The sequence below is a fragment of the Cheilinus undulatus genome, linkage group 9 (genome assembly GCF_018320785.1).
Source record: "Cheilinus undulatus linkage group 9, ASM1832078v1, whole genome shotgun sequence".
NCBI lineage: Eukaryota > Metazoa > Chordata > Actinopteri > Labriformes > Labridae > Cheilinus > Cheilinus undulatus.
The window spans coordinates 26,324,230-26,342,920 of NC_054873.1; the positions used below are offsets into that span (position 1 = coordinate 26,324,230).

General features: G+C 39.0%; 1 protein-coding gene across 2 annotated transcripts in view; it reads left to right on the forward strand.

Moving 5' to 3' along the window:
* sema3d (sema domain, immunoglobulin domain (Ig), short basic domain, secreted, (semaphorin) 3D) overlaps positions 1 to 18,691 on the forward strand; it is a 65,581-nt gene that overhangs the window by 11,007 nt on the left and 35,883 nt on the right. Inside the window, exons 1-3 of one of the 2 annotated variants that reach the window (XM_041796250.1) lie at positions 5,407 to 5,603; positions 5,707 to 5,965; positions 14,832 to 14,992. In XM_041796250.1, coding sequence (XP_041652184.1) covers positions 5,746 to 5,965; positions 14,832 to 14,992 — 381 coding nt within the window. In that variant the 5' untranslated portion in view covers positions 5,407 to 5,603; positions 5,707 to 5,745. Of the gene's footprint in view, positions 1 to 5,406; positions 5,604 to 5,706; positions 5,966 to 14,831; positions 14,993 to 18,691 lie in introns of those variants that run through there. The other variant, XM_041796249.1, reaches the window with a different exon arrangement.

Genomic DNA, 18,691 nt, shown 5'->3' on the forward strand with positions numbered 1-18,691 from the left:
TTTCTCACTAGTGTCCTTCTTGGGCGGTCACTCAGTTTGTGAGGATGGCCTGATCTAGGCAGATTTACACATGTGCCATATTCCTTCCACTTCTTGATGATGAACTGAACTCTGGGGAATGTTCTGTGCCTTAGAATTTATTTTTTATCCATCCCCTGACTTATACTTTTAGATAACCTTTCCTCAAATTGCTTGGGGTGTTCTTTGTCTTCATGGTGCAATGGTAGCCAGTTATACTGATCAACCAGTGACTGGACCTTCCAGACACAGGTGTCTTTATACTACAAACACTTGAGACACAGTCACTGCAGTCAGGTGATCCCCATTTCACTAATGGTAAGACTAGTACTATTGGCTGGACCTCTGTTGAATTAGGTCCGTCACTTTAAAGGGGGTGAATATTTATGCATCACTTAATTTATGTTACATATTTTTGTTTAATTTTTTTTGTCAAAAAGCCAAATTATATTGACCATGATTGATTTTTAAAATCAATAAAAGGGTCAGACGTCCAAGGGGGTGAATACTTCTTACAGGCTCTTGATTTTTGTTGAGATTGGTGGTTTTATGGCATGCTGAAGTTGTTTGATGTTGTCCCTTAGGAATAAGGCTGTATATTTTAGGAGATGACATATATGAGTTGCTGTATGTCAGGCTGAGATCAGACCCCAGCAGCACCATATTGGCTGCTAGCTCTAAATCTGCCATCATCAACATCAGGATTTTTTCCCATCACCCCCTGCACCGTGTGCCGGCCGTGCTGCCAAAGACAACAGTGACTGTAGCCGCCAGGAAACAAGGGTGTTAGCTTAACCCACGTGGCACAAGCTGTCTGTTTCTTCTCTTTTTACACCTCCCACCCTCTCTTTCACTCTATCTTTTTTTTACATCTCTATTAACCACTCTCTCAGAGGTACTGACTTTCTGGCAGCACATAATATGTCTTTCCCTGTGTGACACAATCTGCTGTTGCCATCCTTTTCTCAATGGATGGAGGGTGTTTTATGCTCCCTTTCCTTTCTCCTTTGTTTGGGGTGCTGCACAGGCCTGCACTGCTGATAGATGTAGGTGCTAAAGCGGGAAAGAGAGATACATTACTCAAACACTATTCACATGGGTGAAATTGTGTCAATGTCCCCCTGAAGATAGCGTACTGAGGATGAGCTCCACCACCGGCACAATCACTGTCGTTTAGAGAATGTTCACAACTTTCTCGCTCTCGTAGCTGCTCATCCATCACTCACAGCTCTATATCTGTATTTGTAACCCTGAAGGTGTGAAGGTGCCTCAATTTGTCATCTTAAATACACAGCCGTGTGTTTATCAGAGTCTAATCCTCTCCAGTTTAAAGCTACAGAGCAGTTGGATGGGTGCCACTCTGCCCTGATTCTCAGTAATAAGGCAGTCATTAAAAACAGATGGCACAACTGGACAAAGATAATACAGCTTACAACTTTATGTAACTGCTGACATGCAGTTTTAAATTTGATCATGAAATGCATGTGTGAATTATAGGAGCATAGAATGTCACCTTTTAGATTTTCCTTTGCATTATGTGAGCATCCCAGTAAATATGACTCATCTTGTATGCATTTCTAACCACGCCATGCAGCGTGCTTGGGTTAGGTATTTGGAATATGTGAATGTGTGCGCCGCATGGAATAATTAATCTAGGCTGACATTGTTTATGTTGTCACATAACAGGCTGGTGTGGGTAATCTGAGATTGGGGTGACAGGAAAGTAATGAGGGAGATGTAGCAATCTGGTTTTGATGGGAAGGCGTTAGTGTAATGCTTTCAACAATTCACTGTTACTCTGGCTAGCTGGTTGACAGATGGCTTTCAAAAACATCCAAAAATGCAGGTTTTTGTAGGAATACATGAACTACTTGTTCCAATGATAACCATCCATTTTGTTGAGGTAGAAAAACAATATGTAAATGCTCAGTTTGTAAATTCTGCTTCAATCAAGAAAGACAATACGTCTTCTTGTTAGAATTGAGGACTGGGGTCATTAAAAAAAGCTCAAAACTGCACCTCATAAGGTGTGTTTACTAACCAGTAAATAACCACTTTCATCAATAGATTTCAGATAATGAAAGAGAAAGGTAAAAGAAGTCTTCCTGGTTCACGCTGCGAGCTACATGCAGAGCATTCTGGGCTTGACGGCAGCTTGAAAAAGATTTGATAATTCCTTTGTTTTTCCGAATATATTTCTGCTCCTTCTCCTTCTTTCTTTCTCTTTATCATAATATTTTTAATTGTATTATTAGTTACGAGGACCAAATCATAAAACGCTGAGGTTTCCTACCTGACCTGCACAATCTTTTTACTGTTTCCTGGTGAAACATGTACCAAAGCCTTGCAAAAATAAAATATTTATCATATGTGCAAACAAGTAAATAAATTAAATGAAATGGTACCAGGAATGCTGCTTTTAGCAGCTTCATCATGTAAAATTCATCCATGAAACAGAAATGGTGGTTTACTGTTACTAAATTCACTTCATCTAATGCTGTCTTTTTGAAAAAGACTTCAATTCAAAACAAGTAATAAGCAATTGTGGTGAGCTGCACATCTGTACTCAACTAAGAAATGCCCAGTCAGGGGTTGGGGGGTGGGCGCAGAAGGCCTAGTGAAGGGCTATTCAGTTACAAGTTCAACTGGGCCAAAATTTAAAATCAAGAATCGTAGTCGGGCCAGACATGTTTGGTGCCCAGTAAGCAGCTGGTAATGTCGAATTTCAAATCAATACAGATCAATTTTGATGGAAATTATGCACTTTTTATTCATATTCTCCTTTTTAAATTTGGCAACATGACAAAAACACAAAAATTGCATAAAAACACAACAACAGAGCTGTATTTGAACATAACTTCTCTTGAATAAAAATAAAATAAATAGAATGAAAAAATAAAATGAAATTCTGTTAATGTTAATTTTCGTCACATCTAACCTCAGTGCTACTTCTGTCAGCAATGCTAACCATGCTTCAGAACCACGCAGTGCATCGTAGGTAGACTGTTGCTAGGCTACGTGGATTGTTGCATTTACGGTCTGAAATACTGTTGGAATTTATGAAAACTTGCAAGACAGGTTGCCCTCTGCATCTCTGGCATGACCACAGACTAGGCCACTCAGGGATGGTTCTGGGCCGCATGTGGCCCCTGGGCCGCTAGTCCCACTAGGCCTGGCCTAATGGTTATATTGCACCCCATATATACAGCCGGCCCCTGTTCAAGTCAGTTAAAAAAAAAAAAAAAAATCAGATCAGGTAAAAATAAATAGATAAATAAATAAGTTAGTTAGTACTTTGCTTCTTTCTTCAAGTTTTTCTTTAGAAGATAATTTTGTTTCATCACAAGTCAGCAGCTCAAAACATGAATGAAATACAGAAAAAGAAGGAGAGCTTTCAGTAGCAGTTCATGCTTCCTTATGTAGCAGTCTTTGATGTAATATCCAACATTTCCACGGCAATGATCAACATCATGCCTGTTGCTGCAACTCTAAAATGACTGAAAAAGTCTATTTCAGCTCTATTTTTCTGTGCTGATCAAACACATTTTTAGTTTTTAAGTGAACAGGACTTCATCGTTGTAAGAATTTTGTCATCGTACTTAAAATATTTGACAGTCATCCCTTCATCTGCAGAGTTTTCCCAGAATGCTTTTGCACATTAGATACATTTGCAACTTGAGTGGAGTTACTGAGTTAGAGAAGTCTGAACATGATGAAAGAGGACTTCCTGCTCAGTGTGCACCTTTCAGTTATTTTTACTCTAGTCAACCTACTTTGATGTTTTAGGTGAAAGTATGTGATAGAAATAAGGGCAGATTGCAGTGGATGAAGAATATAGCTTTAGGAAAAGTACTTAAAACATGTTTTGACAGAACTTTTAAGTCCTGGAAAATTTCCACAGTGTAGTTGAACCCAATATAAATGTGCGAGTTATACTGAGGTGATACAGTTTAAAATGACCAAGTATCTGCTATCAAACAAATACTGTTTTTTTTTTCAGTTTCTTCTTCTTCTTCTTATTTTTTTACATGATCAGTTGTCTCTAATGTTTTGAATCATATTAACTCATTGGAGATCACTCCAAAAAAATTATTTCCACAATTTAAAAACTTTAAGGAAATCAGTTTCAACAAAAGTTTTGAGTACAGTCAGCTTTCTTGGTTATATAGTGTTGCATGCCAGACCATTTCAACTAAAAAAAAACAAGAGTTTCTCAGGCTTTGTTACACTCAAATAGAAAAATAAGTGCTGGGATTGGTCATTTATCAACAAAATGTAGAAATTTCAGTGGGAAAATACAATGTATTGTAAATTTAAATGTTCTATTTAGATCTTTTGAAATAAACAGATAAATGATGACATAAAAATGCAGCCTCCCAGACCAGCATATATCATTTGATATTTTACTTTGGTTACTACTTAAAACATAGTAATACAAATGAATGAATTAAAGTAAAATGTAATATTCTTAGTAAGCAAAGAATCTGTTTTTGAGTTATTGCAATACAAGAATATTAAATGTAGATGCGACACTAGATGAAACAAGACAAGACGCCTGCTGATACACAACAGCAGCACATGCAGAAGTCCTATGAACCCAGTATTGGGCAAATTCTTGTTCTTAATTGGCAAATATTAGAGTAGAGATCCTTCATACTGTCTATATTGTACAAATGTAGTTGCAATGTATCAAAATGTTGCCAACAGTGTCTTGCAAAAGAACAGTATTTCTCTCTCTATTTTGAAGGACGTTTGGTTGGGAATATGACTAAAGATCTGTATTTTATCTGTGTTTTCTGCTGATTATAAGAAATAATGGAGATTGTATCATTTTAAATCTGTGGTGTCAAAAAGTATCCAATAACATAAAATTTGACAACCTTTATTGGTTGAAGGTCCTAATAAATATCCTCATGCTTATCACTTGCTTGTTTGAAGGAGGAAGTTTTGCTCATATTATATGTGAGTCTGCTTAAGTCAGTATGAATGAAGAGAAACGCTGGCTTTAATCTCAGAAGTGCACAACTTTGAAGTGACGTTTTTGCAGTGTTTTAATATAAAAGTATCCCACCAAAAGTTTCCACCCCTACCCAGGTTCACTTTGAGCACATCACTTATGTTCTCCTTGCTTTTTTATAACAGACGAGTCGTGAATGTTCCCATGACTGCTGTCTCATATGCTTCACTTTTTATCAACTGTGAATTACTGTCTGTGCTACAGGCCTCTTTAATGCGCTATGAAGTCTTTAACAGGACACGGCACATTTTTTTACAGGACATAAAGGAGGAGCTGACAGGGTCATTGGCCAATGCTTAAACTATTGGCACGTATCATTAAGCTGAAGAATTAAGTGAGTTATCCAAGTCAAAGGAAGATAGAAGAGAGTGAGAGACTGAAAGAGAGCATGGCGGGACGAAACATAGGAGAATGTGACTGTTTTGTTAGCCTGACCTTTGTTTTGGGCAAACGGATTTAAAGGCGACACAAAGGAGAGGCAATGACAGGCAACAGCTGATGTATGATGGGTAAAGAAAAGGGACATGCCTGTAGGGCTCCATGGTGAAACAGCTCACAGCAGAAACCTGTATGCTCGTCCTGCGTGAAGTTAGATGAGACTGCTCACACACTCACACTCACTTATGATTGCTCCTCCCTAGCTTGACTCTTTCTCGGGTCTCCCCCTCCAGGGTTTGCAGCGACGGACAGAGTGAAAACGGAACAAGACCATGCCACACACCATGAGGAGAGAAGACTCTTTTCATCAGAGTCTGGATGATGCTGGGGCTCTGTGCTGCGGGTCTGGCAGTAATTATGGCAGAAAAGGGAAGAGGATTAAGGTGCTATCCCATCCAGGGGTCCCATTAGTGGGATTGATGTTCTTGGCCACCCTCCCTTTTGGAACTAGCATCAAACAAAGTGTCCCCCGGGTCAAACTCAGCCACAGAGGTAAGAAGTGAAATATCTGTGATTTGTCTCTAAATCATTTTTGCTATATTTACTTTGAAACTTTTAGATTCTTACTGATTGTGTTTGAGCAAAAATAGTCATTTTCAAACATTTATGTCATGCAAACAACATCAATCATTAGTGCACTTGTCCTTGCTGAAGTTATGTTTACAGTTCCTGTAAATTTATATTACTGTTTTGACACATGTGATTCCTCTAAATTTCCTTTCTTAATCTCTCCCTTTGTTGGTATTTTACTCATTCATTGTTGTAAATCATCTGTCTCTATCTGCTACATTTTGTCTCCACTTGTCTCCATTTCTCTTTCTGGATTTGTGCACACAGCCAAGAGGAAAAATAAAGAGGGATTAGTAGACTCTCTTGTACTGTTAAAGTAAATGGTCTTTAAAACATCACTGTAAAGTGAGAGCACAGAGGGGGGAATAAGACTCACTCAGTGATCTATTACTTACTGAGTTGTTCTATTTGTCATGTTTGATGGGTGTTTCTTTTTAAAACTGGAGCAATGTCTTAATCCTCTACTACATAAAGCTAGTCAGATTCAATGAACAAAGAGTTATACAGTTTTTGTCTTATTTCCATGCAGATCTGATGCTGTCATTCCATTTATTCTGTGTATTTGAAGCAGTCCAAACGCTCTGCAAAGTGTCATATGTTTGCTTTTGCGTCAGCTGTTTGCTTTGTGCCACTGGAGAAAAAGCTAAATTATTGCTCCCCTTGAAACCCATTCTGCACTCCAATGCAGACTTCAAAGTCTCCATCCCTCATGCCATGTATCAGCTGCAAGAAACCACACGAATGAACTTCAGTCCTGCTCCATAAAAGTGAATCCCCACTGTGACCTTAAAGTAAACTCACTTTGACTTCCACTTCTAAAAGCTTTCCTCTGGTCAAAGGTTTTTAAATCCCAGTACAGTTGGAAATAGACATATGACATGTATGTGCCAGGCTTTCAACATAAATATATGCAAGTAGCTGTAGGAAAAATGATTGCAAGGGACATTGTTTACTCAGGAGTGGGGCTAGTGTTTAGCTCCACAGTTGGTCTCATTTTATGATGGTTTCAAAGCAACCAGTGGATCAAACATCACCTCAAATATAACATCTCTACACTGGCTGCCTATTAATTTTAGACTTGAATTTATGATTTTACAAAGCACTTAAGGGACTGGCTCCAAGCTATATACCAGAGTTATTAACTCCCTATAAGCCAACCTGCAGTCTTAGATCCTCAGCTTGGGGCCTCAGTTGTTCCAAAGTCAAGACTTTAAAGTTAAGGTGCTAGTGCCTTTTCCATCAGGGCCTCTCAACTTTGGAACAACCTGAGGAGATAAGGCATGCAGAATCGGTGGCATATTTTAATCACTTCTTAAAACTGACTGACTTGCACTGTTAAACTGAATAAGTTGAAATTGGTTACAGTTTTGAAGTAGTGAAAATAGATTTTTGAGTAATCATCACTCATACATTTATGTTGGGTTAGCTTATAAGTTAAACATGGTCTTCATTCACTGTAATTTTCCCTTATTTCTATCACATACCTTAATCTTGAATATTAATGCCACCCAAGGGAGTCAATCTTAAGGGACAACAAGTGAAAATAACCTGCAACTGTTCAGTCTTACAGTGTGTAAATCAGAATTATTAACTTCTTAGGAGCCAGCCCGTAGCCTCAAATCCTCTGTTGGGGGCCTCCTGGTTTTTCCAAAGTCAAGAGTTAAAACTAAAGGTGGTAATGCCTTTTCCATCAGCGCCCCTCAACTTTGGAAAAGCCTGACTGAGAAAGTCTTCTTATTCCTTCTTATTCTTTTATTTATCTCCCTTCTACCACTATTTAAGGTACTGTAGGTTGTTTAAGTTATGCTGGTTTGCTGTTTTGATCTTTTGTTTGAGCTCTGCTGCTTTGTTTTTTTTGCATGCCAAAGCACTTTGTAAACCCTTGTTTTTAAAAGTGCTATCCAAATAAAGGATTATTATTATTATTATTATTATTATTATTATTATTATAAAACATATATATTGTTATTATAAAACAAAACAGTATGTATATCATGTCACATATGATTACATTTTAGTGGGGTTGCAAATCCAAGACATCTTTTTCTGATACTTCATCAGGGTGTGTCTCTTGGCTCTCGCTTTGAGCACGGCTGACTAAACTTTACCGTTCAATCAACAGAACAGCTGTATGACCATGCATTAGACCTTAAAAACAGAAGAACAATATCCATGTTTGGTCTTTTCAGTTAAAACGACTGGAGCAAAAAGAATTAATCAAAGGCTGAATCACCTCCAACCCATCGCACACATCATGCTCACATCATGTCATCATTTCATCAGTGCACACTCTTCAAAAGCATCACCATCCAGTGGTTACCACTCTTCAAACATCACACCATGTGCCCCTCCTGTTAAAGCACAGCTCCAGTGAGGGAAGAAGGAAACAATCAAAGCAGAATCATTCCTGATTGAGTGAGCACCTCCAAAACAGCTTCTCTTTGCTCTGAACTCGTAGACTTCATGCTGAAAAGCAGATCAGTAAGCACGAGTTCAAGTTTCATCCAGAGTCAAAACACAGACATATGGCCTCCTGCCAAATTTAAAAGATAATCATCTGGGTTTCAGCACAGTTTTAATGGCCTCACATTAAAATTGTTGTTATGCCCTTATTCTTAATGTGCAACTACAGAGATCAGATTACTCTAGTTGCATTCTCCCCATAGTTCTGTGGCTTGTTTTAATTAAAAGCTACAGTTCATTAATCATTTACAGTGGAGAGAGAGTGGACATAAGTCTTCTACTTGCTTGTAAACAGTTGCTTATTACCTAACCTCAACTTGACAATAAAATATGCCACCAAATGAAAACACAAACGCTGATCAGGCACTTAGACTGCAGTGTAATGCAGTGGTTAGAGCTGTTGCTTTACAGTAAAAAGATTCCTGGTTTGATTTCCTGCCAGGTGTGGAGTTTGCATGTCTTCCTCTTGCATACTTTTTCTTTCTGGACACTGCTGCTTCCTCCTATAGACAAAAGACCCTTATTAGGCTGATTAGTGACTATTCATCTCTATCATTCCATTAATACAATGCATTAACAGGATTTATTTTCATTCTGTGCATTCAGATACCATGTGGTAATCCTTGTTGCATTATGTGACTGCACCTTAGTGTGTATTGAAAAAAGTTTGACATCCAGTATTTCAGACTGAATATGGATGCTGTCTGGGATGCTTTCATCCATGTTGGGTTGGTTGAGTAAATGCTGTGTGTATAAGCATGCATGAAAGACTGCACCAACCAACTGACATAATCTACCCCCTTTGACATACCTCTATGTTGCATTCAAAACTGTTTTTGTTTCTTTTGGATTATTGCACTGACTTACAAGTTAGGGTGACTGACTTCCTGTTTGGATACAAACCTACTCTTATTTCTGAAAGAAAATAAAACAGAGTGTAGATTGAAGATCATGACATGAGTTTAACCATGGAAAAGGAACTTGTTATGGATTGAAACGGAAATAAGTTAACAGTACAACGCTAAGTGTTTGGTGAAGGTGATATTCGACTTGTCCACTGAGTTGTCTATGAGTTTTTTTTTTGTTTGTTTTGTTTTTTGTGAAACGGCACATCACAGTGGCTGCAGGCAGATTTTGCATTCTTTAATAAAAGTCTGCTGAAAGGAAGAAAAAAAGATGTGATCACTCACAGTTAAACAAAAAATAATACACCAATTATGTACCTTAATAAACCGGGAGTGATGTATGAATGCTTAGAGCCCTAGTCTATTTATGTCCATCCAGCGTCAATTGTAGTAATGGCTCTTTTTAGAGATCTGGATCATGTGAAACACTGTTCATCTGAGACATGGTTTATTTTAGTTGGAAATACACGAAAACCTAAGAAATAAAATTAGATTAAACTTCCATTTAGGCTTAGTGTAATGATAAAGGTAAGTGTGAGGATACCAAAAGTTAAAAGTTAAAAACTTGACCTGCAGAACCTTATTACACAACTTTTAGCAGAGTAAACTGTCTGCTTACAGGAAAAAAAGTTCACCCTCCATAAAAACTTTCTAATGCAGCAAGTGTAGTTTACATAGCTTATGTAGATGGTTTAGCTGCGTAAGCTACATTGCTAATATAGCTAACATGGCTAAGGGAGCTAATGTAGCCAATGAAGCTAAGCTCACAAAGTGACTACATAAAATACATTGCAATGTTCTCTACATAAATATGTTAGCTTAAGCTACATTTGCTAAAGCTTAGGTACATTAATTACATTGCTAGCATAGCTATGTTAGCTACAGTTAAAGCTAAAGCTAAAAAAGCTAAAGGTAGACACTTTTCGTGTAAGTACTTCTAAACAGGTCTATACACAATTTAATGCTGAATGAGACCTCTGATTTTTTTTTTCTCTGTTTAATGAATGAGATATTTCTTAGTCTGTTATGATTGCAATGTGGTTACTTCATGAATGCAACTGCTGGATTATGTTTTTGAATAAAGTTATAAATTTAAAAAAAAATTAAAAATGTTATACCAGCAAATAAAGCCACTGCTGTTCCGACAGAGACGGCTTCTCAGAGGAACTGTCTGCAGCCAGACTGTTTTGAGTTCATTTAGCTCATCCTAGTTATAAAATGAGGAAGAAATGCTGTCAACAGACATTGCTAGCCCCTTAGCTCTTGGCTAATTTATGCCCATTCATTCCTGTTGTATATACACAGCATGCAAGAGAGCCACAGATGGATGTACCTACTCTAGAGCAGTCACTTGGTATTCAGTGCTCAAAACAGATCATTAATCTGTGATAATGCTTTGTCTAATGCATTGGTTCCTAACCTGGGGTCTGGAACCCCTTAGGGGCCCAAGACATTTTGACCTAAAATCATCATACAATACATGAATAGGTGATACAAAGGTCCTACAAAGAACATCTAGAGCCATTTTGTTTGGATTTAAAGAATTAAAGTTATTATAATTTATGTCAAAATTATAATAATTATAAAATGTCACTTTTTCGTGTGGGTTTTGGGGGTTCTCAGCTCTCGTTGGTTACAAGAGGGGCTGCTCAAAGGCACAAAGGTTGGGAACCGCTGATCTAAAGAACCCCTATATCAGCTTTGGGATTGACTGGCAGTCTGTCCACAGTGTGCTGAGCAGGGTACACCCAGCCTGGATTGGCTTCAGACCCCATGACCACTGACCAGGACAAGCAGCAGTATACCATCTTATGTTAGATGGTGTATAAAGAAGGGCTTTTCACCTTATATTGATTTGAGGTATCTTTTACTTTGGGTTTGCAGGTCACAAGAAATAATGTCTTAATGTGTTTGAATGAGTAAATCCTATTCTTAGTCAACTTTGTGATTAAGTTTGAAGGAGACCCTTTTTTATAGCTTAAAATTGGCTAGCATACTTTTTTTTCCAATGCACAGTCGAAATTAAAGCTTCATTGAGAAAATGCCAGGTGCAGAGGGAAACCTATCACAGTCTTTCACAGCACATATTGTGTCATAGAGAACAGAATAATTACATGGGTCATGGGTTTGGAGTTTAATAGTGTTATGGAGCTTACATCTTCTTTATCAGTCCTCGTCTGAGCTCCTGCAGGATGAGCTAATAAAGGAAGTTTAGCAGGCTGAGGGCTCTCTTCTTTGCAGCAAGGTGTAGCGATTGAAGCTAAGCAGCAACAGCTAAGCAGACTGTTTCAATGGGCTCATAGAGCGGCATGTTTACAGAACAGATTAGCGCTAGCCGAGGGCTAGCAGGCCTAATCTCTCTGTAGGGTTTAGTCTGCTTTGGGCATGATGTATGTGTAGGAGTGGGAGATATGAGCATGTGTGTGGGGGGCCGTGTGTGTGTGTGAGCCTGTGTATAGGAGGAGGTATTAAGCTAGATTGCGTGGTGTGGAGGGCTCCTCAAAGTTCAAATATTGAAGGCTGGTAACCTCTCCAATCCTTCACACCAAGAGGGTAATCACAATGTCAATCCTTTCAGAGTGACTCCCACAGGACTCCCCCACATTGAGCCAGTGTTTATTCGGGGCATGTTGCTATACTGGCGGAGTGAAAAGAAGCTGGTGATGGAAGAGATTTCCTCCAGATCAGCTAGATCAAGAACACAAAACTGGACAGAGAAAGTCGCATTCAGCTCCCTGAAATGGATCTGGGGGGCTGTGTGTCAAAGAAAAACAAAGCAGACTAATTGAAAATGCAGTGCACAGTGTATCGAAACTGAGTATTACCACAGTAAATCATGCAGAAGTTAAACAGCTAATTCTACTGTCATGTAAAGGTGCACAGCAGATATTCCTTCTGCTCTTATAGTCAGTGGGTTTAAAAAAAACAAATCTTATTAATACAGCCTTTGTGATTTATAAGATTTTTTTTGGATAAATAAGATGTTTTTAACTCATCCTCGACTGAAGTCTCCTTTCCCACCCAGTACCTTGTATCAACATTCCCCTTCATATATCAGGGTTAGTGCATTAGTGATAGAGAAAAATGAAAAGAAGAACTGTGCATGAAGAAAATGCAGTTTCCTCAGTTTCCCTGAGGAAGGATGTCACTCAGGTAGTTCTTTTAAATTCAAGCACATTTTATTTAGATGTGTTTAAAAGATTCGGCTGGTAATAATGACTGTGACAATAAGAAATATAACATGAACAGCAACCCTACTATCAGAGGAGAGAATTCCTACTTTTATAAAGTTTTTCTGTTTTAAGTTTACTGGGTATGAATATATATTTTAAAGTTATTTTTTTATTTATTTCATGGTAGACCTATTCAGAGAACATGCGATTATTCCACTGAGATTCCTGTACAAACCCATTTTCAGCATGGCTTTGCCATAGTGTGTATGCTTTTAGCCATGAGGAAGCATGATGCATAGCATCAGTGCTGGCCCTTGATGAACAGTGCAGAGCTGATCATGCAGCTTTGTTTGAGCACATCTTGAAGCTGATAACAGCTTTTAGCTTTTAGCTTTCACTCCAACCATGGTGAGAGTGGGAATGACATTTGAAAACAATACTGTCTTTGTGAACCCTAGGCACAGCAGTGCAGCTGCTGGTCGGCTAAATGTGGCCCATTATGTCTCAGTAATCTGGTACTTACAGAAGATAAATGTTTCTTATGGACAAATATGGACCAATACCATTTTATTTTATTGAAGTGATTAAATTACACATTGTCTGGCCCTTGCACATATGGGGCCCTAGGTAGGATTGACCCAAAGGCTATCCAAAAATAGATCTTCGATGACTAAAACTTACTAAAGGTAAGGTGACTTAAACAAGACTAAAATGTTGTGTTTGCACCAAACACGAATGATCGCTTTATTTGTGTGAATCTGAACATGCAAATAAAGGGAGAATACTCGCTTGATATTTTTTAATTCACACAAGTAACTCACTTCATTCACGCTTCAAATTGCTGCCCAAAGGCTGCAAGAGGGGAGGGACTTCCTCCTCGCACATCCATCATCAGTCATTTGTCAACAAACATGGCTGAGCTTGACTTTATTGAGAGGATTGCTGCTTTGTATCTGTTGTGGGAAGCCCGACTGATAACCTAGGAGTCAAAGACAATTCAACTGAATAGGGATTTTTTTGTTGTTTAGTGTTTTCTACATGAGAGTAAAATAAAAATAGCTGTAAAACTCGAACTTTAGTATCTTGATCTTTGGAATAAAAGAGCAGAGAGGATGGTTAGAGTGTGTGGCCATCAACTGAGTAGTGGGTTTGAAGGATGACTAACCTACTTACAATTTTTCAATCACATCTTGTTTTTCTTTGAATAATCAATTGAGATTAATCTAGATTTTTGACAGCACTGATTCCTTTATATGACACTGAAATGCCAGAGCCTCCATATACTTTAATGAAGATGCTCAGTCATGTTTAAATGTGGTCAGAAAAACATGGGTAGTTACTGTCGCAGAGATGAAATGGCATATTTAAATAACTGTCACTGAGTAGTTTTTTCAAGAACTTGTACTTTTTGAGTACATTTTGAAGTATTCTTACATTTTCTTAAGTATATTTTTAGGCGCATACTGTACTTTATCACATAAAAAACAACTACTGAGTAAACAACAGCAACTTCAGGTGAAAATGTGGAGGTTCTAGCTTTATATTTCGCTTTGACTACACAGTGGCCCACAGTGAAAGAATAACTCCATATCACATCACAAAACAGCCGTTGCATTTCCCCCTAGTATAAAGGCCTGCCTTTACCTGAACTATTTGATTGGAGATCCATATTCTTATGTTGCCAAAAAGGAAAGGTCATATTTTACTGTACAGCTCCTCAGTGCATCATATTTAGTTTTTTCTTTTACTGAAGTAGATTTAAACTGCAGTAGTGTGACTGCTACTTTAAAGTACATTTTAACCAAAGTAACAGTGTTTTTCATGAGTACAGCCCTCTTGTACTCATTCAACCTCTTGTCTAGAGCCAGGCAGATTAGAATAAAATAAGTCCACCCTGACATCTTTATGGTATTCGAGCTAGTTATGAAAATACCCTCATATTGATATTTGATAATGCATACACAGTCTTACAACTGTGTCTCTTTCTATCAGCGCTTTAAGCTGAGGTGTTAACCACAAAGGATTAGACAGTTTCAAGTCAAGCCAAGACATGTTTTCTCTCACAGAGGATAGCCAGAGCATGTCTTTAGGTTTTGTTATGAATGAACTGCAGAGAATAAACAAAGCTTTGCAATTATCTTGCCTGAAATATCAAAACCATGTAATTTAGTCCTAGACAGAGCAAACTTGCTTCAGGAATTTTTAATCGTCTCTGCTTGTCTGTCTTTCTCTCTCTCTCTTGACTAGAACTTCTGCAGGCTGGCAGTGTCTCTGTCTTTCTGGGCCCCTCCGATGGGCTCCACTCCCACTCGCTGCTGCTGGATGAGGAAAGAGGCCGTCTCCTTTTTGGGGCTCAAGATCACATCTACCTGCTTGACCCTGACAATCTGACACGAGCTCCAAGAAAGGTATAATAGTAATAGATATGCACAAATAAAGGGAACCAAATGATCCGATCTTGGTTGGATGAAAAAGAAGGCCAAGAAGGAGAAAAGTGTGATAAACAAACAGCAGTGATTTGTTATGGAGCTGCTCAGGTCATTTACTATATTTGAAGGGTTGTTTAGGTGGACTCTTGAGTGTTTACAGCAGTTTTAGGAGTGCCCACACTCTCTGACAGAAAGCTAGTGCTGGAAGAAGTTCAAGTTTGAACAGGAGACTGAGAATCTCCCCCACTCACCAATCCCCCAGACATGCAAACTCATGCTTGGAGTCACTGGAGACACTAATAACCTCTGTTATTGGCAGCAATTATTATGAAGACTTTCAGTTAGCAGCAGCTCACAGCACTTATGTCTGTCTATCCAATAAGTGCAGTGATGTCAGGTATTTTTTCCATTACTGCTGGTATTTCTGAGCTGAGATGCACTCAGCTGTGTATTGTTTTAGCTCAGAGCTCACCTCTCAGTCAACAGCAGTCTGAAAGTGTCTGTCTGCTGAGGTCAGGGTCATCCTGTTTGAGGGCAGGGGTTTACACATAGCGGAGTGTGCACATTCAAGCTTAGACATATACACAAGCTCACAGATGCATTTGGACGGATGCCATATGTTAGAGTTTGTAGATGTGAGTGTGTGTTTATGCAGCTGAGGTTGATACTGACAAAGGGGGGTCAGTGTGTGTTTATTTGATTCTTATCTGGTTGTTTTAACTCTTAGTCTCGCTCTCAAAGTGTTGCCTCTCAGGTCATTGATACTGATGCTAAGGAGATATGCACAAAAAGTCTAGCTCTGTCTGCCTTTTGGGACCGGCCCTTGACAGTGAATATGATCTGGAAAATGCAAACTTGGTGTTTATTAGGAGGTGTACCTGAAAACGGACCCCGGAGCACTTAAACACACTCAGGCATTAAACACTCTCAGATAGGCCACTCTAAAGCATTCCAGTTTGATTTTCTAGAGATAGCGGCTTGGTATTTCTGCAGTCTTTAAATTCCTTCGTTTGCTATCATGAAACTAGGTCATTAATCATGCCAGATTTTCACATTTCAAAACACGAGACATCACTGTACTCAGTCGACTCATCCTGCTGCATGCTGCTGGTATTCTGTGTGAATTCCTCAGTGGCATGCAGTGATTTGAAATCATGAGAAGTTATAGTAATTGCTCTGGTGTGTTTGCATGCGTATCCTGGCTCTGTCGACCCATGAGTGAGTTTGGCGATAGCTCTCCATGGTAGGATTTAGGCGAGGTAACAGGCTAAGCACATAAGCCTGTTATAACACATGTGTGAACATGGGTGGTGGGGTACATTGGAGGAAGGTTGGATGATATACTCGTACCAGCAGCAGGAGGAGTCAGTGATCGCATTATTGAGATCTTTAATAATCCCCATGGTGTGCCAAAGAGAGGCATGGAGTGAAGATTGTGCTCATTCCTTATATATAAAACACTTTCACAAGCATACTGACCCTGGGAAATGGACAGACCAAGCCTACATTTTTGGCAGGTTTTTTTCAGGGCTCAGGGGCCCAAATGGTAAGGACCTGTATTCCTCATGGTTTTAACCTTTAAGAGACACTACAAAAGAGCTTCTGAAAGATCCTGAGCTGCACTTAGGCTACTATCAGTTAGTGGGGCAGGAGTTTTTTTCGGCAGCACCTTTTAAAGTGCCCCATAAAATTTTATATTCTTCCTTAAGAAGCACAAGTACTTAGAGTAAAGTAACCACAAAAAGCATATCATAAACCCCCCTTTAAGGTATTGTAGTAAGTCAGGCTAATGAAATTTGAACCTACAGTGCCTATAAAAACTATTCACCCCCATAGATGTCGATTTTATAAATCAATCATTGTCAATATAATTCAACTCTTTTTACCAAAGAAAAAAAAAGACTAGGAAACCTTTTTAAGGTCAAAATAAAAACAGATTTCTACAAAGTAATGTAACTTAAAAAAATGTAATGTTGAATAAGTGATTGCATAAATATTCAGTCTCTTTAAAATGACTGACCTGATTCGATCAATTAGTCAATCAGGTCCAGTCAATTGGTGCTAGTAGTCTCAAAATTAATGAAATAGGGTGAAAAGGTTGGCTACCATTACACTGTAAAGACAAAAGAACACTCCAAGCAAGTCAGAGAAAAGGCTATTGAAATGTATAACCAGTAAAATGGATACCAAAAATTTCCAAGACATTGACCATCTCTGGAGCTCAGTTAAATCCATCATCAAAACAATGGAAGGAATATGGCACATGTGTAAATCCACCTAGATCAGGCTGTCCTCACAAACCGAATGACTATGCAAGAAAGAGACTAGTCAGAGAGGCCACCAAGACACCGCCGACTACTCTGCAGGAGCTACAAGCCTCAGCAGCTGAGGTGGGAGAGGCTCTGCATACAAAAGTTGTTGCCCCTCACCAGTCAAAGCTCAAAGTGAAAGCCACTGCTGAAGAAATCCAACATTAAATCTCGACCAGAATTCCCCAAAAGGCATGTGGGAGACTCCATGGTGAAGTGGGAAAAAGTCTCTGGTCAGATGAGACTAAAATGGTGCTTTTTGGCTATCAGACAAGACACTATGCCTGGTTGACCACTTCAAATCACCACAAACACACCATCCCCACTGTGAAGCATGGTGGTGGCAGCATCATGCTGTGGGGATGCTCCTTGGCAGTGGCCATGGAAGGCTTGTAAAGGTAGAGGGTAGAATAAATGCAGCAAATACTGGAAAATCCTGGGGAGCAATCTTATTCAGTCTGCAGAAGAACTATAGCTTGGGAGAGGATTTGTTTTACAGCAAGACAGTGATCCAAAGCATACAGCAGAAGCTACACACGTGGACCAAATTGTTGGTACCCCTCTGTTAATGAAAGAAAAAACCACAATGGTCACAGAAATAACTTGAATCTGACAAAAGTGATAATGAATAAAAATTCAATGAAAATGAACCAATGAAAATCAGACATTGCTTTTAAATTGTGGTTCAACAGAATTATTTAAAAAAGCAAACTCATGAAACAGGCCTGGACAAAAATGATGGTACCCTTAACTTAATATTTTGTTGCACAACCTTTTGAGGCAATCACTGCAATCAAGATTTCTGTAACTTTCAGTGAGACTTCTGCACCTCTCAGCAGGTATTTTGGCCCACTCCTCATGAGCAAACTGCTCCAGTTGTCTCAGGTTTGAAGGGTGCCTTCTCCAGATGGCATGTGTCAGCTCCTTCCACAGATGTTCAATAGGATTTAGATCAGGGCTTATAGAAGGCCACTTCAGAATACTCCAATGTTTTGCTCTTAGCCATTCTTGGGTGTTTTTAGCTGTGTGTTTTGGGTCATTATCATGTTGCAAGACCCATGACCTGTGACTGAGACCAAGCTTTCTGACACTGGGCAGCACATTTCTCTCTAGAATACCTTGATAGTCTTGAGATTTCATTGTACCCTGCACAGATTCAAGACACCCTGTGCCAGATGCAGCAAAGCAGCCCCAGAACATAACAGAGCCTCCCCCATGTTTCAGAGTAGGGACTGTGTTCTTTTCTTGGCATGCTTCATTTTTGAGTCTGTGAACATAGAGCTGATGTGCCTTGCCAAAAAGTTCCAGTTTTGTCTCGTCTGTCCATAGGACATTCTCCCAGAAGCTTTGTGGCTTGTCAACGTGCAGT